This window comes from Cygnus olor, chromosome 1 (assembly GCF_009769625.2).
Source record: "Cygnus olor isolate bCygOlo1 chromosome 1, bCygOlo1.pri.v2, whole genome shotgun sequence".
Taxonomy (NCBI): domain Eukaryota; kingdom Metazoa; phylum Chordata; class Aves; order Anseriformes; family Anatidae; genus Cygnus; species Cygnus olor.
The window spans coordinates 166407222-166432211 of NC_049169.1; the positions used below are offsets into that span (position 1 = coordinate 166407222).

The 24990-nt window shown below is 36.4% G+C and overlaps 2 protein-coding genes across 7 annotated transcripts in view; one reads left to right on the forward strand and one right to left on the reverse strand.

Moving 5' to 3' along the window:
• Nucleotides 1-4264, forward strand: part of DIS3 (DIS3 homolog, exosome endoribonuclease and 3'-5' exoribonuclease) — a 29713-nt gene extending 25449 nt beyond the window's left edge. For all 3 annotated transcript variants that reach the window (XM_040540416.1, XM_040540427.1, XM_040540437.1), the window contains 2 exons: nt 237-359; nt 3939-4264. In XM_040540416.1, the coding sequence (XP_040396350.1) occupies nt 237-359; nt 3939-4028 (213 nt within the window). In that variant the 3' untranslated portion in view covers nt 4029-4264. The remainder of the gene's footprint in view (nt 1-236; nt 360-3938) is intronic.
• Nucleotides 4265-6333: 2069 nt separating this feature from the next.
• BORA (BORA aurora kinase A activator) lies at nt 6334-24880 on the reverse strand. 4 transcript variants are annotated; one of them, XM_040540513.1, is made up of 13 exons: nt 24677-24880; nt 23844-24014; nt 22563-22669; nt 19365-19410; nt 17718-17799; nt 16484-16549; nt 15675-15731; nt 14118-14335; nt 12710-12863; nt 11137-11735; nt 10611-10742; nt 8985-9159; nt 6334-7769 (listed from the first exon to the last, which is right to left on the reverse strand). In XM_040540513.1, exons 2-13 carry the CDS (start codon nt 23997-23999, stop codon nt 7684-7686), a joined length of 1878 nt encoding a protein of 625 aa, XP_040396447.1. In that variant the 5' UTR covers nt 24000-24014; nt 24677-24880; the 3' UTR covers nt 6334-7683. The 4 variants fall into 4 exon arrangements, with proteins under 4 accessions (XP_040396447.1, XP_040396439.1, XP_040396465.1 ...); XM_040540505.1 differs by having other exon boundaries at nt 24717-24843; XM_040540531.1 differs by lacking the exon at nt 8985-9159 and having other exon boundaries at nt 24717-24843.
• Between the last annotated feature and the right edge of the window lie 110 nt (nt 24881-24990).

A 24990-nucleotide genomic window follows, 5' to 3' on the forward strand; every position in this document is an offset into this window, starting at 1 on the left:
CAAATGGTCCTGACAGAGGAATGTGTGGTATTTACCTGGATTATTAGATATTAATATCTATTACAGAAATTAAACATAGTACCTGTACCATGACACTCTGGGCATTCAGCACCGTTAACTCATTACATGTCAATGAAAATGAACACATTAAAAACTATGTATAAAAATAATTATTCATATAAAAATGTAAGACACATTATAAGCAGTAAGTATTTACACAAAACTTTAACGTTTAGGTACCATCACTTACTGTGGAAGACACAACGTTACATGTATTTGACAAAGTTAAAGTGAACGTTATGTTAGATGCTTCCAAAATCCAGCATCAGAAAATTCGGATGGTATTGGTAGAGCCAAAGGTAAGACAAAAGCTTTGTGATTTATAGCAGCATATTACCCTTCAGTAATCTTAAAATGTTGTCAGGATAAAGTAAAATTTAACCTAAAAGGAAAAAAAAAACACATCAGCAAATTGTAGTGATTTGTTTCTTATTTACTCTCAATAAAACAGATCTGTTTTTTACTGACTGTTGAAAAGGATAAAAGGTTCTAAATTAAACTTCCTTTCTTGGCCCATCAGGAATATTTCCAGTGATGGGAAAGATGATGATTCACTGAAATAGTATCTCTTAAATTTCATGGTTCTGTAATCAGATATCCTCTTTGAAATTCTTCCAAAACTCAGGACTTTTTTGTAGCTCTAGTAAACTACTACCCAGCTATGCTTTGGGTAGCTCAGAGGGAAACGGCATGATTGAGCATGGAGAGGTGCATAAATAGCAGTCCTTTCTTACCACAAATTCCACAATATGAAAGTCTCTTTTGATACTGTTGTAAGACCTATAATGTCCTATTAAGTGTATGTCTGGTCTTAAGACTATTTCTGACTTTGGCTGCTTCTCACTGCATCTGGGACTCGGGGGTTTTCACCAGGGCTCATACCTCAGGCCTGCTGAGTGTTTTCCATGGCATTACAAGATCGTGTACTTTCATATAAGTTGCATGTGACTCTTGGTAAACAGATGGTTGCAGTATTGAGTATACATAACGAGTATATGTAATCATGAAGGAAGAAGAAAAGTGAAAATAAACAACAGGTCCTTGTTGTTTATACAAACATGTTAGGTTTTTTTTTTCTGAGAAATCATCTGTTTCCAAATGCATGCAAATATTTTTATGTCTGGTGACAAGCAGTCCTCATGATATCAAAAAGCAGGAGTAGACAACATTTGTAGTAGTAAAAAAAACCTCTGCATTTTGGACCACAACTACTAGTTGAGCTGCCTGCCCACTGCTTGGCTCACCAAGTGGTGTTTGTGAGAGCTGCTGTTGTTGGGCTCAACTCAAGAATGCTGCTGTTGGCACTGACTCCAGTCCGAGGGTCATACCTTGTTCTTTGAAAACAGAGTAAGCTCATGTAAATTGTTTTTGTTTTGGTGTTTTCTTCTTCTTTTTTTTCCTTGTCCCTTCCCTTCTGCTTCCTGTACTATTTCTGGAAAGGTACTTGGTCTATAATGAAGTCAATACTGGAAGTTTAGCTTATCCCTTGATACAGGAATGACCATACTGGTTAATCCAAAATAATTTATCTTCCTAAACATCTGTTGTTAGTAACTCTTCATAGTATGGAAAGAATATAGGAATAAGACACACATACACATTCCCTTTGTATCCATTCAAAGCTTTCAGCAACTTGGAACTTGCATACAATCTCACTGAGAAATGTTGTGGTGATAATGATGGAGTCTTGTTCTGTGAATTTGTTTAATGACACCCACCCACTGCCCTAACTTACATTTCTGGCTCTCACAGTGTCTTGTTAAGAGTGTTCCGCAAGTCACTATATATGGGAAAAAAAACTTACTCTTTTTTTCAAGCCTGATGCCTAATACTGTTACTTGATAACATACTTTTCATAATATAGGAAGTACAGTACTCATTTATTAATTCCATTTACCATTCCCATGCCACTTAATTCCATATACTTTATCTACTCTGTTAGCTCTTGGTTTTCTGGAAACTTTTTTTTTTTTTTTAATCTTCCTTGTCACTCTCTTATGTTGCTGTAGTTCTGTTATGAGTTTTGAGCTGGGAGGAACAGAATTGCAAGCATGATTCAGAAAGTAAGCACGACACAGACACATACAGGATCACATTTTCTGTTCTTTATGGTGTTAGATGAGAACACTTTGCATCACTGTGCATTCCTTCTGGTATTCAGACCAACTTGAAGCAATGAGCTTATACACATGAACTGTTGTTAGCTGACATTTTTTCTACTTGCTTTTGGAATGGACAGAAGATGACAGGACTTGACAATGTCATTATTACTCTTTACCTCATTTGTTCTGAAGCTCTTTTTATTAAATTATAGTTGTCTATAGCAGTTTTTTTTTGATCTAGGCCTTAACTTCTTTAACACTCAGTTTTGTACTTAATTCTTCATTTGAATAGGATTTTCATTTAAAGGATCTTTCTTGACTTGTAATACAAATCTCTCTACTCACTTTTTTTTAAACTGTCTTCTTAATTCTATTAATAAATTGTATATGACTCCCAGTCAGTTTTTTTTTTTTAAGTTCCATCTCACTCTGAAAGCATTCTACCATTTTTGCAACACCTTTAATGAAGATTTCATTAAATCATTTCATTAAATCCCTTGATATTGCTGCTGTAATACATTTTAAGGTGTTTTTTTTTTTTTGCTTCTACCATGATGGTGTATTTGAGTAAGTACGCTGAAATGAATATTACAAGGATGATTCTGTGGGTAATCTCTTAAGCAGGTCCTCAGGCAAGAGTTGTTTTTCATGGAGTCTGTAACTGTTTGCTCTAGGAAATGCAGTGCTACAGCATCTAGAAAGCTAGAGTGTGTCTTAGTGCCTTCTTGTGACATTTACTTATTGAGGGTACTTATTGAGCTCTGTAGCTTGTCATCATTATTCCTATCCTAGCTAGCTGACTGAAAACCTAGCCTTAAGTGCTAGTGTTAATAATAGTGGTATTTTTTTAAATCCCAGCATGGATAACTGTGTTGCTCTAGTAAATTAATTTAATCTTATTAGAACATAACTTGTCTTCAGCATGCCTCTTTTACTGATGTATATTGTTGTCACACTCACGTAACTTGGCATTGAAGTCCTAGTGATTAGGTTCCTTGCATCAAACTCCTGAAGTACCCATTACCTCTTCATTCATCAGGCATCACAGGTTGGCTCGAGTGTAGCAGAACATTCATGTGGATGCTGTTGGTCCACTTCTTTTGTGAACCCTACCTAAATGAAGGGTATTTCATTCTAAAGCTGCTTCACTCTTCTGCATGAATGCTGCAACTTCCCCTGTTCCCAAAGAAAGCGTAGCATACTTCTTAACCACCTCTTTCCTGGAGGAGAATTCAGCCTACCTCTGTAAAGGTACAGGCTTTTCTCTTATTTCCTCCTTGTTCTAGATGGTCTGTTTTCTACTTACTTTGAAGTTCTCATAGTTTCTACCAAAGCTAAAGCTCTTTTTGCTATGCAGTGTACTGAGCCACGTACTGAGCGTGGCAGGGCCTGTTTGACAGTAATGGCACTTCAGGAAAATGCTAGAGTGGGGATTGTTGTAACCTAACAGTTTTCATTTTGCTTTTAAGACCTTTTCACCTCTCTCTCACTCCCGCCCACTAGCTTTTAACTATTTGCTAAGGTATGTATTTCACCATAATCTCGTGCAAAAGAATGGCTGGCACTTCAGGTGGGAGGGATGCTGCTTCTTTATCTCCCTTATTTTTCCAACTCCAGTTTAGTGTTCTAGCTGTGATAGTTACATCATGATGGTAGAGTCCTTTTTGGATGATTACTGTAGTATTTTCCCATGTTGATAGAGTACTTGTAGAAGATAAATTCAAGTATTATAAGCATAATATAAGCTAAAATTCAGTTTTGACTTTTTTACTGTAGATACCAGGAAATGATGTGCCTGCACAGTTCTCTACAATGATGAGCAGCAACAGTGAACCAGAAAAAAAGAAAAAGAAGCTACAAGAATAGCTAAGTAGAATGGTTAAAACCATATGTGAATTATTTGTATCTCATTTTCCCTATGGGCAAAATGATGGAAACAGTGTTTACTTTTAAAGTACACTTTTTAATAATTTGTAAAACTGCTTTTTAAACTGTTTTTAATGAATATATGTATGCAAAAGGACAATAGTTTTAAAACCAAAGTTGTAGCCCTACTTGTCTTATGGAGGAAAATAAATTCATCTCCAAAGTGATGAAATTGATGAAATAGTCATACTATGTTTTTCTGAATGGCCTTTTGGACCCTTATTATCTTAAAAAAAAATAATGTAGATGTTACTGAACAGGGCACAGTGTATATATAATTTCTGTACCTCTCTTTTCTTAAAAGTTTCTACTGCTAGTGAAAGAAATATTTAAGAACCAATTTGTTCAGCAGTGTAGAACAATTTTTTTGCTGTAAAGTTGTTAGAAAATGATGGCTTTAAGAGCAAGAAAAATACTATTTTCCATCTGTTCTTGGAATTCAGCCTTCCCTAAACAAGTAATGCTGCAGTCCAGTGGACTTATGGTGGTAGCATCCTTAAAGGGTTAATATCCAGTGGTTAAAAAAAAGAAAAAGCATAGTAGAAAAAGCCACCCCTCTTTACTGGTAAATCTCACTTCTGTAGCCACACATTCATTTATTTTCAGTTTTTCTGCTAGTTAGAATATACTACTTCAACCCTGCTTCATCTGAGGAAGATCATGAAAGTCTACCCCATTCAAGAGACAACCTCAACAGCCATGCTACAAATTGAAATCAGGAATTCACTCTTAGTGAATTCTGCAAGCTGGCAACGTAAACCTATATCATGCCTAAAATGAACACTACTAACACAGGGCAAATCTACCCTTCTGCAAACAAGGGCAAAGAAAGCAAGCCTAGAGGAAGTTCTGCAGCTCAAGACAGCTAAGAAATAAAACCTAATGTTCACAAAAGCTAACAACTAATAGCATGGAACGATTTCTGAAATTGCCTTATCCTGATAAAGTAAAAAATGGCTTAAGTAGCAATGAACAACCTGAGTTACAGTCGTTAAAAAGCAAGCCCACATCTGTAGGTGTCCAATTAACAAAAAAAAAACGTTCAGCCACATCACCAGAATTTTCAGGCTCTACTTTTTAAAAGAAAACCAAACACGTCTCTTGGAAAATAAATGCTATGGACTTAGTTTACTCTCTGGAAAAGTTCTTTCCCCCCAGATTTGGGTGTTGGAGGTATGGGTGATTTTGTGCATACACATGCACAATGTGTAGGTGGAAAAGATAAAACCATACCACCATACAGCTGTTAGCCTTTGTCGTATACCTTAAAGCAACGTAAGATCATTGCCTACCCTCAGATAAACCGTTTTAAATGTAATTTTTAGTACTATTTTAAATTTTATACCAACATCCAAAAGTGAAGATTGTCACAGTGATCAGTCCGGTTTGCATTGCTACAGTATGGGCAAGTTAGGATACAAGGTCTAATCTTACCCATGCATTTTTTAAGTAGGTCACATTAGATCACTTGGCTATGTAGCTGTTTTATGTGCTGTCAGGGGTGAACAAAAGTAATTTCAAGTGTGCTCTCAGACTCAGTGGTAAACTCTGACCACAGCAACTAGGGATACCAAGCTTTCAGGGTGGTAGCTATTGAATTCTGTGAGTTCATTGCAGTTGAGCTATCCTCCAAAGTGCCTGGGAGTGCAGTAGCTTTCATTCTAGCCTCAGCACACAGACTTGTTCTGCCAATGCCACTTCCCACCTCCCAGAGTCCAGAAACTGCAATCCCTCCTACTACAGATTTCTACAGATTTTCTCTAAGATCTTAAGATTCACAGCCCATGAACTGCTACAGTCACTCACTCCTCACTGGTTTTCTTAATCAGTGGGTCAAATATAGCGGTCATTTGAGACTAGTTACTCAGCTCTGTGAACACTCATTACAAAGGATTTGATCAGATTTTATAGACTTCAAAAGGATCCAATTAACATGATTAACTGATTGCAATAGAAAAAAACATTGCATTGGTTGAGATGTTTGAATCCCATTACCACTGGTCTAAAACGCTTGCTTGGAAACTTTACAAATGAAGTCTAGTTTCAAGAAATAGACATAGTACCAGATCTATAACTGGTCCCAGACTTTTATGTATAGCAAGCTGCTATAAAAGCATAGCAGCTTGTCAACCGCCGCTCTTCACCTCTTCCCACAGTTCCCCAGTGCTCCCCACCCAAACAATACACACAGGCACCACTAAAGTGGCGGATACTGCAAACTGCAGCAAAACACTAAACAATCTAAGGTATGAAAGAGAGGTCTTTATTCTGCTTCGCTCCTCCATTTACAATTATCCATGTTATAAGACTCTTGTTAAAAACTACTGAAATTAATTTAATGTAAACAATGACCATTTTGTGCAACATGTGCCAACCAATGCATTAAGTACAACTAGAGAAACAATGATCAAATGACTTCCATGATAATTTGGTACAGTAGGTTTCTACAACACAATTATACAAACAAAAATATGCAAGTTCTCATAAAATAAATAATTCCAATCTAACTGAAGACTTAAAACAGGATAGAAAATGCAATTTGGGGAGAAGGTGTCCTTAATTACTTCACACACATGTAACACCATTTTTGGTGTTACCTTTCCCTTATCTTTGAGGAAATACTTATAGAGGGCGCAATCAAACATTTTAGTGATTGCTTTTCCTTTTTTTTTTTTAAACCTGCTACTTTAAAAGCCTGTGATCACAGAACAGATCACTATAAAGAATCAACATTTTTCATTTAAAAAGTAAAACCAAGTCTTAATCATACCTATCATACAGAGCAGTTCAGAAACGGATCATAATTTGGAGTACCCTGCTTCTCATCTTCCCCCTCTCTACACTGCTGTATACTGTTATTTGTTCCTTTGCACATTCCAGAAATCTAAAAGTAACCTAAAGGTAACCCATTCAACTGATTGTTAAAGAAAATAATGAGAAACAAAAGACACAAAGTAATAAATATGCTTAAGTTTGACAATAAGCTGTTTTGCCTTTGAGCTACAAATCTTATCAGCTAAGGCTGAGAATATTTTGAATGCCCAATTAAATATACTAATTTGACAGAAATGTAAATTAATTCTTCACTTTTTTAAAAAAACTAATCCTCTAAGATTTATCAATTCAGTGTATTTCCACCTTTTAGCAAGGCACGATTTCAAGTTTATCAAATAGATCTCTCAGGACATTAGGTTCAATTATCATCAGATAAACATTACAGAAATACTGATAAAATTGTTACTGAAGAATAACATACATCATGTTTGCTGGTGAGAAACCTTAAGTGATTTTTATTTAATTTTTATTTTTTGAAATGTGAAGACTAAAACCACGTTTTATTGATAGCAAAGAAGTTTCCCTTTTTCTTTAAGGATATTTTTCAGAAAGCCTTCAGTGGTAAGTTACCGATGACATTTTTTCAAGAACTGTTCCATTCATACAATGCCTACACAGAAGTCCCAGTTCTAACACATTGCTTTTTAATGCTATGCAATGCTATTCATACTTCCGAAATTTTTAAAAACGTTGTCAGTTTCCCTCAAATTCAGGCTGGACCAACTGTTTCAAGCTTAATACGCCGATGGCTATGCATCTGTCACTGTGATGTTGGCCTTTCTGTGGATTGTTGAACAGAATAGGAAGCAGAATTTCCATCCAGCATCCTGGGACTGGATATCGTTGCTATAAAAAGAGAGAAAGACTACTTCAACTGGAGCAACTACTAAAATGGATGTTTTGAGTAATCCACAAAAATATAAAGCTTCAGAGCTCTACAAACACAGAGCCCCCAAATTCCAATTTTCCCCTTATCTCTTCCCTTCCCTCTTACTTATTAGGGATACAAAAATGCAATACTTTTGTTTCTAAACACACACACAAGCACATTAACTCCAAATGAACCTTTTAAACAAATCCAATCAAATTTAACCAAATCTCATTTGATTACGTAAAGGGAGTTCTGGGCTTCCAGACCCTCCTCATTCCGCTACTTTTGTTCATTGAGGATTTTCGCAAAAGTATTTTGAGTTTTCTTAAACGAATGCTTTTTGCAAAAACTGGCATGCAAGAATTGTATTCCTAGATACTTATCTAAATTTGTTGGTAATTCCTGTAGCAGACATAATAGGATTAGGACTGAAACATAAGAGGGAAGTAGAAATGTAATTATTTACTTCCATAATAACAAAGGCTGCACTGTTCCCTTACTGACATACTAAGACCAGTGAATATCATTGCACCTACTTCCTTGGAAAGGATACTGGAGCATGGATTTGGACAGGTGTTCTTACTAGACATTAGTGAAGTCTGGTGATCATCTTCAAGATCAGCAGTAATGCATTTACTAAAGTAACAACACTATCATTTAACTTTGAGGTAACCAAAACAGGATATCTTAGTTAAGTACATGGTAATGGTAAACTGATGGATGCACACTTCTCAGAGTAAAGAGTAAGAGCTGCTTGTTTAAAAGGGAGAAATTCTATTCTCCTATAAAGAAATTTATCTCCTATCCTTTTCCTTGATTTCTGTGAAACCAAGACAAAAACTGCTCAAAGAGTTGATGAAAGGCTTCTTTTGACATAAAGCTCATCTTAGTAATAAGAGAATTAAAAAATTTAACTGTGGAAAAGTTATTTCTACAACTGGAATGGTGTTTTCATGCAAAACAAAGCAAAACTTGTGAAGGACTAGCCTGGTATTAAAATCAACGCATTCATTTTTAACAGTCTGATCTACTATGAAACATACAGATATTCCTAATGAAAGTCAGCTGAGTTTCATCACTTGAGTTAGTCTGACCCTACCCCCCTTTCCCATTTCCCTATACATTGAAATCATACATATCGACATTTATTAGACAACACAGTTGGAGTTCCCCATCAGGAAATTACATACCACTTTTGTGAAATCCCTGAATTTGTTTTTCATTTTTATGTTTCCAGGTAGAAATGTTGCAACTTGCATTTTGACCAAATACCGTGTTATGTGTTTTCGCTTTATGGAAACAGGATTGCTTCTCTGGAGATTTTGCTCTCAGCAACTGACTGTCCTTATGACTTAAAAAACACTCCTAGGTTTATAAGGAAAAGTTTATTTTAAAACCATTTTCACAAAAAATCCCCCCAAAGAAACAAGATCCAAACTTACTATCTGAAAATGCCAAGTTACAGTTAGTACCTTAGCCTCCCATCTTTCCTCTTCTGAAATGAAAGAGCAACGAAAATGTTTTCTCTTGACAATTGCTGAGACAGGCTGTCAACAAGAATCTCTTAGAGCACACATGCTCTGAATGAGACAGGCTCAATTCTTTCAGCCAGCAATAGCCATGCTTTTTGCTTTCCATTCTCTGGGGGTTCTCTGTTGTAAGAGCTGAATTAAGTACATAATGCCAGCGACAAAAATTCTAATCCAAAATATAGAGTTGGGCTTAATCAGGACCAAGTCATTGCAAGACTGGCATTGGGAAAAGCCAGCTGCATGACATTGCTGACTCTCTAGAACACATTCGATAGAAGCCAACTGATTCTGAAGGATACCGTCACACATATAATCTATATCCACTAGGATAACTCTGACAGGACCTCAGAGTTGATTAGTATTATTAGTTAGAGAAAAAAAGATTCATCAATTCTTCCTGTAACGGCAGTTATCCTAATCTGAACTGAGCCCAAATTTTTTGTCATTGGTCTGTGAGACAGTATCAATCCACTCTCTACCATGGAAGAGAAGCAGCTATTAGCATGTCAAATCCAGAAGTGAAATCAGGGCTAAATGCGCTCAGGTCTTTTTGTAGTTACTGGTCACTACTGTCTTCAAAGACTATAAACCATGCTAAGAAGACAACAATAAATGACTAAGTTTATAAGATCATAATTACTAAGTCTGAGGAGATATCTTTGCTTTCTCCTGCAAAGAAACTATAGCTCTGCTTCCCTTGCACTGGAAGAATTCCTTCAGTCACAAGATTAAGAGCCTGCAAGCCTTGCTAGATGTCTTCTGTAGGCTTTTTTAAGGTAGGTCATTACAGGGCTCATAATCAGAAGACTCATCCCTCCATGAGTCCCCCACCAAGTCAGCCCGACAGATACAGTCAAGAAAACTGGAAGCAAATTTATAAAATGAAGTGGTGGACAATTTTCCTCCAAAAATGTGCTTCTCCACAGGCACACAAGTTTTTAAAAACTAAGCAATAAAAGAAAAAAAAAACAAAAAAATAAAGGACAGACTATAATGCCTCAGAAGACATGATCAGCCTCACAACCTATCCTTTGTGCATATACCTCAGTTTCTCGTTAAACTACCTTTTCCTTTATCATAGAATACATTAATTTAATTGACAGCTTACAATGTTTGTCCTATATTTCGTCCTTGTTTTCAACATACTTGAAATGATGCTATATTAATATGCTGTTTTGCACTTAATCGCCTGACAGTCTTTTCTCTCAGACCCCTCGAAACTGAATAAAATAAACAGATGAATTAGATGGGAAGACTCATTTTTTATGGTAATTTAACTCCTACCTTTGTTTTAGGAAGCTGAGATTTATTCTGAAATGTGTTAGTATTCACATCATTTTCTCTGCAACTGTTTTCAGCCCCCACAGCATCCATAATGCTGCTTCCACATGTCTGTGTATTATAACCACTGTCCACCTGAAATCAAGAGGAAGAACTTTAAATTGTACTGCAACTTATCACCAATAAATCCCTCAGATTTTTATACTTGATATGACTTGGATTAATTTGTGTTAATCAAATGCAACAAACTATCGGTTACTAACAAAAGCAAGTTGTAAAATGGTTAGCCAGAATTCATTTGGATCAAGTTTACTGTATGTAGTAACATTAAAAAAAAAAATCGCTAAGTGTTATGTAAGCTCCACTGGAGAAAGGAAGTTGGGGTGGGTGTGTGGTAAAAGCCCCAGTACAACCTGCATGCTGCATCCAGTGAGGGAAAAACAGGCAAATGCATCCAGCATGGCATATGTGCTAAACATCACTTCATTTAGTTCAATTTTATAGAAAAGCAAAAGGTTTTTATTTTTACCTGAATGCTGCTGTTGTCACAAGGATTTGCACTGCTTTCCGCGAGAGGTGACATGCACATGCGGGAGTTCTCAATACTGAAAGTGATCCCTGTCATAAAGCTGGTCATGGGTGCATTGCTGTTGCCAATTGTTTCTTTCATCCAAGTATTCTCCTCTGACACTTCAGCTGCATCAGCCATATCTACAGTATTATTCTCCTTTGAGCCTTCTGTATCCTGAAATGATGACAGCCTTTGATTACAAGCTTCCGAGTGATCTGGTGCAATAGACACAGTTGTTACAACGAGACGTGTACCATGTGCGAAAGCATCGCCATCTTGCTGACACAAGTTTATCCCATTATCCATTTCTGGGAACCGAACTTCTGCAGGAGCAGCATTTTCTTTGTCCTCATCCTCATCATGATTTTCAACTGCAAATGGTATTCTAATGACAGAAGTCTGATACTGGGCAGTTCCTCTACATCCTCCAAGACTCATAGGAGAACAATTTTTAATTGGAGAACAACCATCTATGTAAGGACTTCTTGTACTCGGGGGTGTCATTCTATTGGATGCAGAAGAAATATCTGGAGAACAAAATGTAAGTTTTCTTTGGTCTGTTCACAGGAAAAAACACAAAAAACAAAATTATTCCATTAGATATCAGATGGACTTAAAAGTTATCATCCTCAAAGCTTTGCAGTACTCGGAATAATTATAGCCAACTACACAGAATTTCTCAGAGAACTGCCTCCTTGCCCCAGTGCCTACTAAAAGAGCCTGACATGGTCAAGGCAACCTTTTAATCCAAATTTTACCACCAAATTTTTTCCAACTACACATTTTGCAAGGCAAACTATGTCTAAGGCTGAGGAGGCCTTGCATTTTCAAACAGCAATGTTCCAGTGTTCCCAGGAAAGCGTGTGCAGGCTGGTTCTGTGTCTGTTTTCAGAATAGATATAAATGCATACATTCCATAGGCATGTAAAAAATTTTGAGTAGCAATAAAATTGTCAATAAATAAAATCAAACATGGGAAACATCAATGCAATCCATTAATGTAACTGTACTGAAACACTGTAAGGCTCAGAGCAAAATCATGCATAAACATGGCTTAAGTCTTTCCAGGCAATGGATGAAATATGAAAATACTGACATCTTCTAGACTAATAGCAAGGACACAAATGGTTGTCATTTCTTCTCTAGTCAAGTTCATTTTAACTCATCTTGACCATAACATGATTTGAAAGCTCAAGATAAATATTCTTTATCCAGTTAAAATGCTTCAGGTCTGACCAAATCAAAACTGTGACCTGTCTTTGTTCAGGCATATGGCTTTAAACTCCCTCCACACACTAGGTTAATCCTTTACATTTTGTTCATTAGGTCTCCATTCTTTGCAAGCAGATACACTTCCCTGTTCCACAATGTTCAGATACTTCACAGCCAATGACTGTGCCAAACAAGGAGACTGCTGGCATGCCAAGCCTACTGCCTTGTCTCTGAAACAAGTTCCAGTAAAAACACAGCTGCTTTTATAATCAAAATTTGTAAATCAAGAAAGAGTAATACACATACAGTGAAACCATACCTGACAGCGGTGTATGTCTTATATGAAAAGCAATTGGTGAAAAAGCAGGAGAACCAGCATGTGCAGGAGACCCCTCTGGAAATGTGGGGCTGGTTATGCTTCCCAGACTGTACGCCCTTGTTCCTCCCTGAATAGGACTGGATGAAAACTGACCCTTCAATAACAAAAAAGAACACATTTTCATAATGGAAACTTCGATTAATATGCACACATAAGAAATTTTCTGATTTACAAGCTTAATATGGCAGTACTGAGGAAATCTAGTCTTATATGAAGACAATCTTTCATTAGTTTAGCTTTGTTGCAACTTTTCACTTGCGACTTTATGCCTCTGCACAGAAGAGAGCAATGGACTCTGTCACTTAATACCAACTGAGAATGTACCACCCATTACATTTAAGAACTATGAGAAGCTTAAACAAAGCTGTATAGTCAAGTATTTCACCTCAGTTTCTAACACCATGACAGATGAAAGTTGCTTACTATTTATATTTTAATAGAATCAATATCTGAATTACTTAACTCACAAGCAGACAAAGTAATTTTCCTCAAAAAAACATACAATAGATCTTGCTTAAGAGTCTGGTGCAAAAAACACAACAAAATATTTTTAGCAGTATAACTGTGTTATAGGAATGCTTTACTATGGTGTGGACTTTTTTTAAGCTACACTTTTGCTGGAATTACTTTTTTTTCCATGCACATCAGCCTCCAAACAGATGGAGCCATACCACTATACCACCTAAAACAGCTTAGCTAGTTATCTGGGCATAAGATTCACCCTCACTTAAATTTAAGAAACAGACATTATGTTCCATTTTCTAGTATTTGTCTATTCATCTGAAATTTGCTGGTCAATGGAGAAGAAAAAAGCTTATCTAGCACTGCGTTCAAAGATCTGTTTATATGACAAGTTATTTCTCCCACCACGAATGAGCTTATGAACTATAAGGGATATAATTGTATCATCGGCTTATATCAGCTAATATTTTAGATAGCACTTCATCGATTTAAACATTTTTTCATATGTACACATTTTACAAATAACCAGTTTCCAACATATTTACAGGGAAGTCCTTGATATATCAATTCCTACTTCTTTTTTATAGCAAAAGGAAATTAAAACACAATACCTTCTATAGAGAATAGCAGCATGACAATTTTATGTATGATTAAAAATTAGTTATACGTTCTTTCAAGATTTCTGTTCATATAAATTTGCTCTGAAAATGGAATTTAAAAAAAACACCCTTGGTCTAATACCTGCTCTCCCATAAAGCAGATGTAGCTTTCTGAAAAACACGGCTGTTCATCTTAAGTCTGTTAGAAAACAGAATTGGTACAGCCTGCTGTAAAGAATTTGTGCCAGCTAAGTCACATCCCATCCATCCCCCAACAGGCTACTTACTGAGCTAGATGTTTCCAAGGGGCTTCTGCACCGGACTGGAGATATATCTATTGAACAAAGCACTCCAAGTGGCTGACTACTGCATGGATTATGCAGAGGAGGGGACAAACACTCAGATACACTTCCATTTTCTTCTAAAAACAGCTTTCTTCTGAGTGATGAAGAGCTCAGATTTTCCTGAGACTGATCTGCAAACTCATCGGTTCTAAAATATTCACCTAGAAACGTGGGGAGGAAGTTGTTTCCAATAAGAATGCAAGAAAAACCTTCCGCTATGGAGGCATATATAACAAAATTAAAACATTTAATCCAATTTACCATTACAGCAAGGAATTGAACTAATTTAGGGACCTATCCCAAGGGATCATTTGTTATCATTACAACAATCATTACACTCCATCTACTAAGGTTCTGCTTCTGCCTATCAACCTCTAACACTTTTGTCTGCAATTTATTTAACAGAGAGAGATGCTAGCATCTGCTTACTAGCCTTTTTCCAAAATTGTATTACTCTTAACATTTTAAATTGGTAAAAGGGGTTATTATACTCTATAAGCAAGACAAGACCCTTTTTCAAGTCTCATGTGCTCTGATGGTCATGGTGATGTATCCAAAGGTAAACCAGATTCAACTTGAAGTTAAAGCAGTTTAGTAGTTTACAGTGGAAGCACATACCAATATTAACAAAAACTCATTCAAATATCTTGCTCTAATTGGTTATTTCTTGTAAGAGATGAAAGTTCACATGAATCCATGCACTACTCATTGATGGAAGCATTTGTTAAGATCAAATACTAAAGCACTACATATGGTTCTGTTTTAGTTTTGATAACCAAGTTAAATAAGTTTATACCGCGATCTCACAAATAATTTAACTGGCACAATCGGGGTTGTGAACTTCAATATTGGGATAGGAGGAAGCAGCCAAAAACCTCTAAGCTGATAAATCACAACCATAAACTGTGAGAACAGGCCTTTCCAGTCCTTTTGCCTGAAGAGCCAAGCAGTCCTTGCTTGATACAGTAGACAGTAATTAGGTGTTTTTTTTTTTTTTTTTTTTTTTTTTTTTTTTTACTATTCTCCCTTCCTCCTCAGCAACCATGGCATTTTTGCACCATTTAACTGCTAGTCACCACCACAGCCTCACTTAAATTAAAGGCACAGAATTACAGAATAGTTTTACTCAAGCAAAGATTGGGCTGTAGGCCTTATTGTAGAGCTTATCTAATCACAAATCGCTGTCAAAGTTAACTAACTGCTGTATTTGAAGGAGGAAAAAAGTCTTCTGCTTATTAACATTTTTGCATTTGGTGTTTTAATATAGTTCCAATCATCCTCCATCTCTTATCCTTATGTCTACACTCTAATCATATCAACTTTAAGTTGTTTGTACCATGCAACATACAATAACTGGCTATTTTTTAAGACCACTTACTAAAAACTCTCATTCATACATTAGGTTTTCATTATTTCATAAGACAAAAACAGCAAAAACAAGACAAAAACAAGTTTTCTATTTAGACATCCATAATTAAATTTAGATATTACAAAGCATACCTAGTATTTTCTCTAAATTAAAATCCACTGGTAAAGACAGTACTGTCTGACAAGCAGCTGTAATGAATAAAATCAACAAAATTAGCTTACAGTGACCTTTTAGTATAACTGCAGAACCAAAAATTAACTTTTAAATTGCATTGCAATTGAGCTATTTAAAGGTTACAGTTGCAATAAGGAAAAGTGTTAATTAAGACTAGGATTCTGATTTGGCAACACTATACATAGCATACTCATCAGGCCTAGAGATAAAATAGAGGGGTGTAGTACAGAGGCCTCTGGAGAGGCATTCCTAACTGAGGAAATAGGCCTCTGATGAAAAGAAGGATTGAAAAGGAAATGGGAGAAAGATCAAAATACCTTGGAAGAAAAAAGTATCTAAAATGAAACAGACATCTTAAGACATCTTTTAAATTATTTATTTGGCAGAGAGAATAACCAAGATTTTGTAACCCAAAATGATCCAATACATTAAAGGTTTCTTGAAACTGTAATTTACCCATAAACCTGAAGCTTTTATTTACTATTTGTAAATTCAGAGAATAGAGTACATATAGACTTGGAAAAAGTACACTCCACAGTTTTTTTTTTTTTGTACTTTTTGAAGACTATGAACCAATATAATAGAATGAAATTACTATAAGAAACAGATATTAAGATAAGCAGTAGCACACAGTTCAAGAACAGTTATTTCTTCAGGAATATTAACCAAAAAAAGCATTCCCCTTTGAAGTTAAGTAGCCTTTAAAAAATGGGTTAGAGTGCTTCAAAGAAAACCTGTAATTTCACAGACATTGCTTTTTACTCACCATTGCTTTTCCCAGGCTGCAAAGGTAGCTGTCTTCCAATTGGAGAAATGCTATTTAGATCTATGGCTGAGAAATAGATAAGAATTTAACTTTAAGTATGTGTTGCATATAGTTTTGAACCTTAACAGCAGTAAATTAGAATATTTGATACAGAAATTGTATGTAGCTGTTTTTTTGGAGAGTTTTGGAGAGATTAGAAATGAATACTAAAGTTACAATTATAGCCGATTAAGAATTACAACATTTCTATTCAAAAAAGCTTTGTGAAATAGCATCAACTTTGCCCAAATCTTTGCCCACTGCAGCCTCCTCTGCATTAGAGATTAGAAACAAAGCTGGATTATGGCTAGGCAAATAGGCTGTGTTCAAGTAAAACACATTTGCAGAAAATCATGCAGTCCAGACTTGAAGACAAAGAATCTACCACTCTATCCTTTCTATACAGCATTACACCACTTTGTTTCACCACTCACTTTCCCAGATCTAGGATTGTGGCCTATGTTCTTTGCTCAAGAATTGATTATTTTAAAATTGACAATTCAATACCCACTATCCACGCCTTGCATCTCCTTGAGGAGATATTTTAATAGTTTATCCTCTAACAAAGACCCCAAACACTTATTTAAGAATTTCCGATCACACAGTACTTCACAGCCAACATTTGTCCAGCTTTTAAGCCATTTACTGTGTGTTCTGTTGACTATGTATAAAATCTTATAACAATGTTAATAATAAAACCTAATAATGGCATACATTAAATAAGTTTAGAAAACCCACAACATACAGTGATAGTGAGATAGCAGGACACCGAGGACAGGACATTTACATACCAAATAAGGCTAGAAAAATACAGAACTCTGTTCTCATACATTTATACTGACAAGAAAGCAATCAGAATATGAGAAAGATGACGAATGAAACAGAAGACTTGGCTATTATCAGTACTGGCTTAGCAAAGTTATGTGCATGAATTAAGCTGGTTGAAGAAATGTTATGACAGGAAAAAGATTTAAGAACAGGATCCAAAAGAAAAAAATAGAAAAAAACACACAAGATTCTGGGTTAACATTTTTTTTTTTTTTTAAACTAAGAAAGCACTTGTAGAGAACTATTAGAAATCCATCAGTTGTGCCATCTTTTATCAGTGGTTCTTCAAATTTGGGGTTGAAAAAAGCAAAGGATAATTGTTTTCAACTGCTAGACAAATCTAGGCGGACATACAAAAGCTACTTACATTTAGTTGAATTAAACTGAGAAACTTGCTTGCCTTCATGTTCAGTCCAAGGAGAAGGAACTATGAGTCTTTTTGTGAAAAACTAGAGTAACATAGAATAAAAACATCTTAGCCTTTTGAAGAATTGTGAACTCCCAACTTATATTTAGATTAGTACTCTGACCAAGAACAAAATTAAGGCATACCTTTTACTATTAACGGACTTGTATTTTAAAAATTTTAACTCTTCTTTCCCCAAACCTAAAAGATAGTGTTATTATACCTATATATTTTGTTATTTCAGACCCCAAGATACTAATGAAGAACAGTTTGATTTGAAAAGAACCCGTGTTCTGAATGTCACATTCCAGCTCAGATCTTTCAAGTCTGCACAATGAAAACTGTAGACACTTAATTTAACATTAACTATTCATTTAAAAAATTGAGTCATCTCTACAGTACTTACTGCATACTACCATACTTGCAGAGTAGTTTAACATACTTAGTTTCAAATTTTCATTTTGTTAAGTCGTTGTACTTTGACAATTAAAATATTTTGCAAAAGTAGCAAAGAAACTCTGCAGTAACAATAAGAAAAGTGTATGACCAAGGCTTTTTGGTAATATTAGTTCATTTGTCTAAACTGGCTAGCTGTGAAACATGTATGAGTACTGGCACTTAGTCTTTACTATACCTGCTGTCAGTTATACTCTAAAAATACTCTGATAAGGACATGAACACTATTACATGGCGTCAAGAAACACATGGCAAATTCTGTTCTCACAATAAAAGCAAGACTGGAACTGAAGCAAGAAAACTCAACTTGAAACATGCAACTACTACAGGTGTGATTTTTACCCATCTGAGATATTTCATGCTGTTCTTAGGCCTCACAAGGAAGAAATAAAAGGATATGCAGATTAAAAGCAACAGAGCATCTTTGCCACAGGCCAACTACATAGCACCTTTATAGAATCATAAAACATTTTCTGCTTATAGGGACAAACTGGTAACAGCATTATACAAACATGAGAAGGTCAATAACAGTATGGAAGATATGTCTATCAGAGCAGTCTCTGTATGTATTTCTTAGTTGAAATTGAAAAAACATTGAAGATTTTTGTAGTGAAAGTTTGAAACACTTAACTTTCCCTTCTCTACTAGACAACCAGATAGTAAAAAAAATAAAATAAAGAATTATAAGCTACACTGTAAAAAGAAGGTCTGACTTCCAACTAAGTAGACATTGGAAGAAAGAAAATAAAAATCTCAAAGCTTCTGCTATACTTTTTATAAAAAAAAAGCAATAAAAGAAACAGTAAACTACCTTACAGTTACTGAAGGGAAAAAAAAAAGCAACAAGCTATTTTAGCCTCAAGGTAAAACTATAAGCACTACCTTACAGCTACATTCCTCTTAGCCAAACCACATGAAAGGTAAAAATCTATTTTGTCTCACAAGTGTGTGAAAGAAGATGGGAAGCAAAAGGCATGTGGATTCTAACTATATCTGCAAGAAATGAGGATGCAAAAATTATTTTCTTACCACTCAATAAAATCTAATACGCTTCTGGATTTTGATATTCTATAATAAAGATGTGTGGGGTTTTTGGGGAGAGGGAAGGTATATAGTTAAATTATCATTTTAAAGCACAGAAAGTTTGATTACCTCCTCAATGGCTTTTTGCCTTCTGTCTTCTGTCTCCTTATCAATTCTAAGGAACAAAAAACAATTAAGTTACCAAAACCATCACAACTGGAAAAAAAATATTAAGCCCAACCATGTAGTCTTTTTTTTAAACATATTTTTAAGAGAAATGTGATAAATGAAATCATACTAAACTTTAAGTCTTAAGATGTTTTTACTGTTACAAGCAATAAACTCATACTACAAGTTTAGAAATGGACAAGCATATCTCAATTACTTTAATTCATTTCAAAAAGATGTGTAAAATGTACAGGTACAGATTTGCTGACCTTCTATTTACTCTTTGTATCAGTAAGCATTTTTTTTTTTTTTAAATCTGAACAAAAGCTCAATTATAGTTGATTTTCCAACATAAACCATTTAGTTATGTTGAACTTTCCAAGCCTAATCTCGTGGTAATGGTTTAAAGAAGCTTACTATAAAATCAAGTAGAATAAAAAGACTAACAAAAAAGAGGGCAACAGAAGATATTTATAGAACATTTGCACACTCAAATTTCTGACACAGCCTACTTTCCCAGCATAGGGTTCTCCCTTTCAAATAGCTAGTCTTACATAATTTCTTCAGCTCAGGAATAAAACATTATGTTCCAATTTGAACCAATTAATATACTCCCTTAACACACCTTTAGCAAAAAATAACAATTAAAAATAAATCAAGAAGCCTACTTAAAAATAGTCTTTAAAAATTGCAATTATTTCAACTGCCCTCAAATGATATGTGAGGTCCTCCATTTATATTTCCTCTAACAATCACATTCAAGTCTCAATTACTACTTTCTATTTTATAAGGTTCAAAAAAGATTACAATGACTGTTCATCATCCTAGATTAATCACAATACTTTCATGCATAGTTAGTATCCCTGGGTACATAATATTAAAAAGCAGTCAGATAACAGACATTATTTGCTAAAAAAACATATAAGTGTACCTATACATAAAGTTTCCCTCATTGCTCTCTTTCTTTGGTGGGAATCAGACTTTAAAGAGCTCTGCAATACTTTGATATGCTGTCTTTAGCATCATCTAAGCAGATGTAGCTGAAGACATTATAAATGACTGTTCTGTGAAGACACTTGCACAAAATTCTGGTACAGTACCAAAAGAGTAAACATACAATCACTGTTTAGTTATGCATAATGGATCATGAGTAATAAGGATCTCTACAAGCCAGATTCCAAAGGACAAACCGTGAAACTGGGGGAAAGCAGCTCCCACTAAAAGCGCTGGCTAGTGCGGAGATAGGATGGATTTTCTTTAGTGCCTAACTCCACGAAAATAAAGTGAAAATGGCATGTGTATTTAACAGGAATAAAAGCCAGTCTTGCACACAACTTCAAGCAACAGAGCGCTTCCAGCTATGACACACAGCATGCAAGATAGTATAGATTCTACCAATAGAAAGTAAAAACAAAGAGGAAAGTTCCTGTACAAGACTGTGCCACATTAAAAAAACACAGCTATGAAAGTTACTGACATGCCTTCTATTTTTCCTTAACAGTTTGCCAGGAAAAGGTTCTCCTAATTGATTTATAGATAATGCAATAAACATACAGCACATAGATGATGCCCAGTTTATGAAAACAGTAATACTGCACAAACCTAAGTCTACATATGATACACACTCAGGCTACGCAGAGTGCTCATAGGTTTTCACACTGGTGCTACCCAATGTTTTTGTTACATACTGGAGAATTAACAGTTTGAAATGCACACCAAATTCCTTACACTTCTGGTTCTTTGCAACTGCTTGAGAAAATGACTTGTTAACAAGCTTTATTAAAAGAGCATATAGTTTGTGTAACATTGTTTTGGATGCCCCCATCCCTGGAAGTGTTCAAGGCCAGGCTGGACGGGGCTTTGAGCAACCTGGTCTGGTGGGGTGTCCCTGCCCATAGCAGGGGTTGGAACCAGATGAGATTTAAGGTCCTTTCCAACCCAAAACATTCTGTGGTTTTAAGGATTACATACGGGCTTCAAAAAGTCTTTTTTTTTTTTAAATCAGAAACTTTTAATGTCAAGAGCTGCATTTATGACACTTCTTAGTTTCTGTAAAGCAGTATTTATGCAAGATAAATTAAAATGAGTTGTCACACAAAGTTTTATATATATATACCTCTCTCTCTCTCCCCCCCATGCATTCACCCATATACATGACCCACGGATATAGCCAAGGACAGTTATATTCTTTCTACATCTCTACTATAAACAGAAAATCCTATTCCTTCTGATGCCTCTTTCCTGTCCAAAACGAGCAATGGAAGTACAGTCAGACTATAAGAAAAAGTCTAATTCACAACATCCAGAGGACTCTCACCCTGAACAGCCCTCTATCTGTTCCTTCATTTCACTTGCAGGACTTGAAAGTCCTACAGGAATAAACTGGAAAGACTTTTACTATTCCATTACTATGGTGCTTCATGCCACGAGGTGCAATTCTTTGTGCAAGTTCACACCTGAGAAACACATGGGACTATTTACAGGAATCAACCCTTTTGGACTTCCCTTGACTACCTTTGACACATCACTGCACTAGTAGTGTTAAATACCATCCTTCAACCTGAGCTCTGACTACCAAGAGTGTTTTACTTGCTCATATTCCCCCTCCCCGATGAAAACATTCAGAGAAAGGAAAATGTTGTGACCAAGATCCCATATAACTTCAAGTAACTAGCAGTTTTCTCCTTAATTTAGTCTTCCCTCCTTCACATTAGTTATAATCTGTACCTTTCAAAAACAGTACTGGATTGCCAGTACGGGCTTTCCCAGCTTTATCCTTCTGCACATGTCCCAAAGACCAAAGAAGTCTATGCTTCCTAGGTGTCAATACTGAACACTCTGAGAAGATAAATTGTGTTGTGACAAGAAGCAGGAACAGTAGCTAGATAGTAGTTATTGGCAAGTTATCTTTCTTGCTTTTGTTGACCGCTGTACCTAGCTGTCTTCCAAACTGCAGAGAGGCACTGCAGTTCTCAACTTTAAAAAAGAGTAACACAGAGGAGCCTCATCTAAATATTATGTCTGCTTCAGGGACACAAAAACTTATGCTTAAAGATTTGAATAAAAGTTCTTTAATGCTGTGAGAAATATCAATAAAGCAAACGAACAGTTTCTGCTATTCAAGCTAAGTTAACTGCCTAAAAACAGATGGTGAGTTACCTAGCATGACTCAAATACATTGCTTGGCGTCGAACATCTTCCGAGTCAATTTCCACAGGATTTATTAGAGCAAGCTGATCGATAGACCATCTAAATTTTCCTGGTGTCTAAAAAAAAGAAATGGAAATTTAATGCTTGCTAGTAAAAAATGATAAACATAAAACCACAGGACAAATATCTATGGAACAACACAATCATAACTTGCGGATAATTTGTCAAAGCCAATCAAAAAAGTTTCTACTTAAATGACCTGCTTCAAAAAAAAACATAACAAAACCCCACCTCAATCAGATTTTTTCATTTTGGTAGTGGTATGAAAATGATTTGTGAGATAATATGAAGTGGAAGCCTATTGGTAACATATACAAATCAAGTTGTCATTTTTTCCCTCAATTTCTGAGGACAAATCTACTAACAATCTAGAACATGGGATAAAACTGCTTCTGGATTGCCACAATGAAAAATGTGGTTCCCTGAAAACACATTATCTAATGGGTTTATCTAATCCAAGATATCCAAATAATATAGCAACCTTCCTTTTATTTCACTTTTCCAAGGACCCTTAGGAGTGGTAACGCCATATGCAGACCACAAAGTCACACTTTGGGGGAATGCTGTGCATAGTTCACGACAAAATCCAGTTCAAGAATAAAGCAGCCTCCCTCCTTTATTTAACACCTAAGTACAAAACACTGAGCAAATGATCTACCAAATGTATCTTTTTAGCTTCACCAGCACAGCCCTCTGCAAACCTCACTGAGATAATTCCTACTGAAAATCAGAATGTAATTTACAACTGGAAAATGTGTTCCATATACATGTGCAATGCATGATATGCATGCAAACAGCTCATAATAAAAGTAAAAATAAGCTTTGCTTGCATACAGACTGCTTAGCACTTAAGTAGGAATTGGTTTTGTTCCATTTAATGTGGGACAAGAGCACCACTGCCATACTTATTTTTAAAAACTGTTCCTTATTCTTTCAATTTTCTTGTATTTACCAGGTATACGCTAATCTATTGGCACACCAAATATTTAAAGTTTAAAATAATCATTATTATCAATAAGGTAGGAAGACTGAGCAACAATGCTAGTACTTTAAGAAGCATACTGAAGTCACCAGAAGAACCACTGAAATGCCACCAAATTTCTTGGCTTAGTACTACACTAAAGTACACTAAAATACACTGTTATAAATAAAGTAATACAGTGCTCAAGCATTACTGAACATTAGTGCTATTTTTAACATCTATATGTCTATCTAAAGACTAGGTCTTACAGATGAAGATTTTGTTGACTTAAAGACTGAAGGACTGGAGACAATCTGCTCCTGAAGAGTATAATAATCGCTTGGACTTTCAAAAGGATTCAGGACCGCGGCTCGTCCTGGAGTTTCAGGCGTGATCTGCATTTTAGCTTCTTTAGTATCACCCATACCAATGAGCTGTGCCTAGAAAAGAGAGGGGGTGGGGGAGCATGAAGAAATCAGAATTCTGATTTTTTTTTAGGGTTGTCTTAAGAATTTTAAGGAGGGGTGGTTTAATGTTAGGAGCCAAGGGAATACTAAAGACAGGTAGATTGGGCTTGGTGGTACTGACTTTTTTATAGAATCATAAAGGTTGGAAGAGACCTCCAAGATCATCTGGTCCAACCATCACCCTACTACCAATGTCACCCACTAAACCATGTCCCTAAGCACCACGTCCAACCTCTCCCTAAACAGCCCCAAGGACGGTGACTCCACCATTTCCCTGTGCAACCAAATCCATTGCCTGACTGCTCTTTCTGAGAATAAATGTCTCCTCATTTCCAACCTAAACCTCCCCTGGCACAATTTGAGGCCATTCCCTCTAGTCCTATCACTAATTACCTGCGAGAAGAGGCCGACCCCAGCTCCCCACACCTTCCTTTCAGGCAGTTGTAGAGAGCAATAAGGTCTCCTCTGAGCCTCCTCTTCCCCAGCAGGCACTAACACCCCGATACCACTTCAGACCCACTCCCGCTCAGCATTCCCTGTGAGGACAGTGCGAGACCAACCCAAACCACCGCTCCCGAAAGCCTAAAAAAGCGCAAGGAAAAGGCAATTAAAAAATAAGTAAATAAAAAAAGCACCAAGGCAGCGCTGAAGGCGAACGCGTCCCCTCTCACATACCCCCCGCGGGCACTCCGGGGCGTCAGCGCCCCCCGGGTACCCCCCAACGCCCCTCAGCGCGGCCGTTGGCGGGCGGTTGCCGGGCGCCCGCTGCCGCTCGCCCCAGCTCAAAGCGGCCCGCGGCCGCGGCGCCGGGCGGCTCTTTAACTACCCCCGCCCCCTTCACGGCTCTGCCCAATCAGACCGCGCCGCCCCCGCCGCCGAGCCAATCGCGGCTCTCCCTCCTTTCTCGAACGGGCCAATAGCTGGCGGGGGCCGCGGCACGAATTCGAAC

Bases quoted from the DNA above. Each gene is read 5' to 3' on its own strand.
- BORA (XM_040540513.1), bottom strand. From the start codon at position 23,999: ATGGGTGATACTAAAGAAGCTAAAATGCAGATCACGCCTGAAACTCCA. The intron at 12,864-14,117 runs GTAAGTAGCCTG...TTGTTATTGAAG, and splicing joins CCTTGGAAACATCTAGCTCA to GGTCAGTTTTCATCCAGTCC. The intron at 10,743-11,136 runs GTAAAAATAAAA...TCTTGATTTCAG, and splicing joins GTGACAACAGCAGCATTCAG to GTGGACAGTGGTTATAATAC.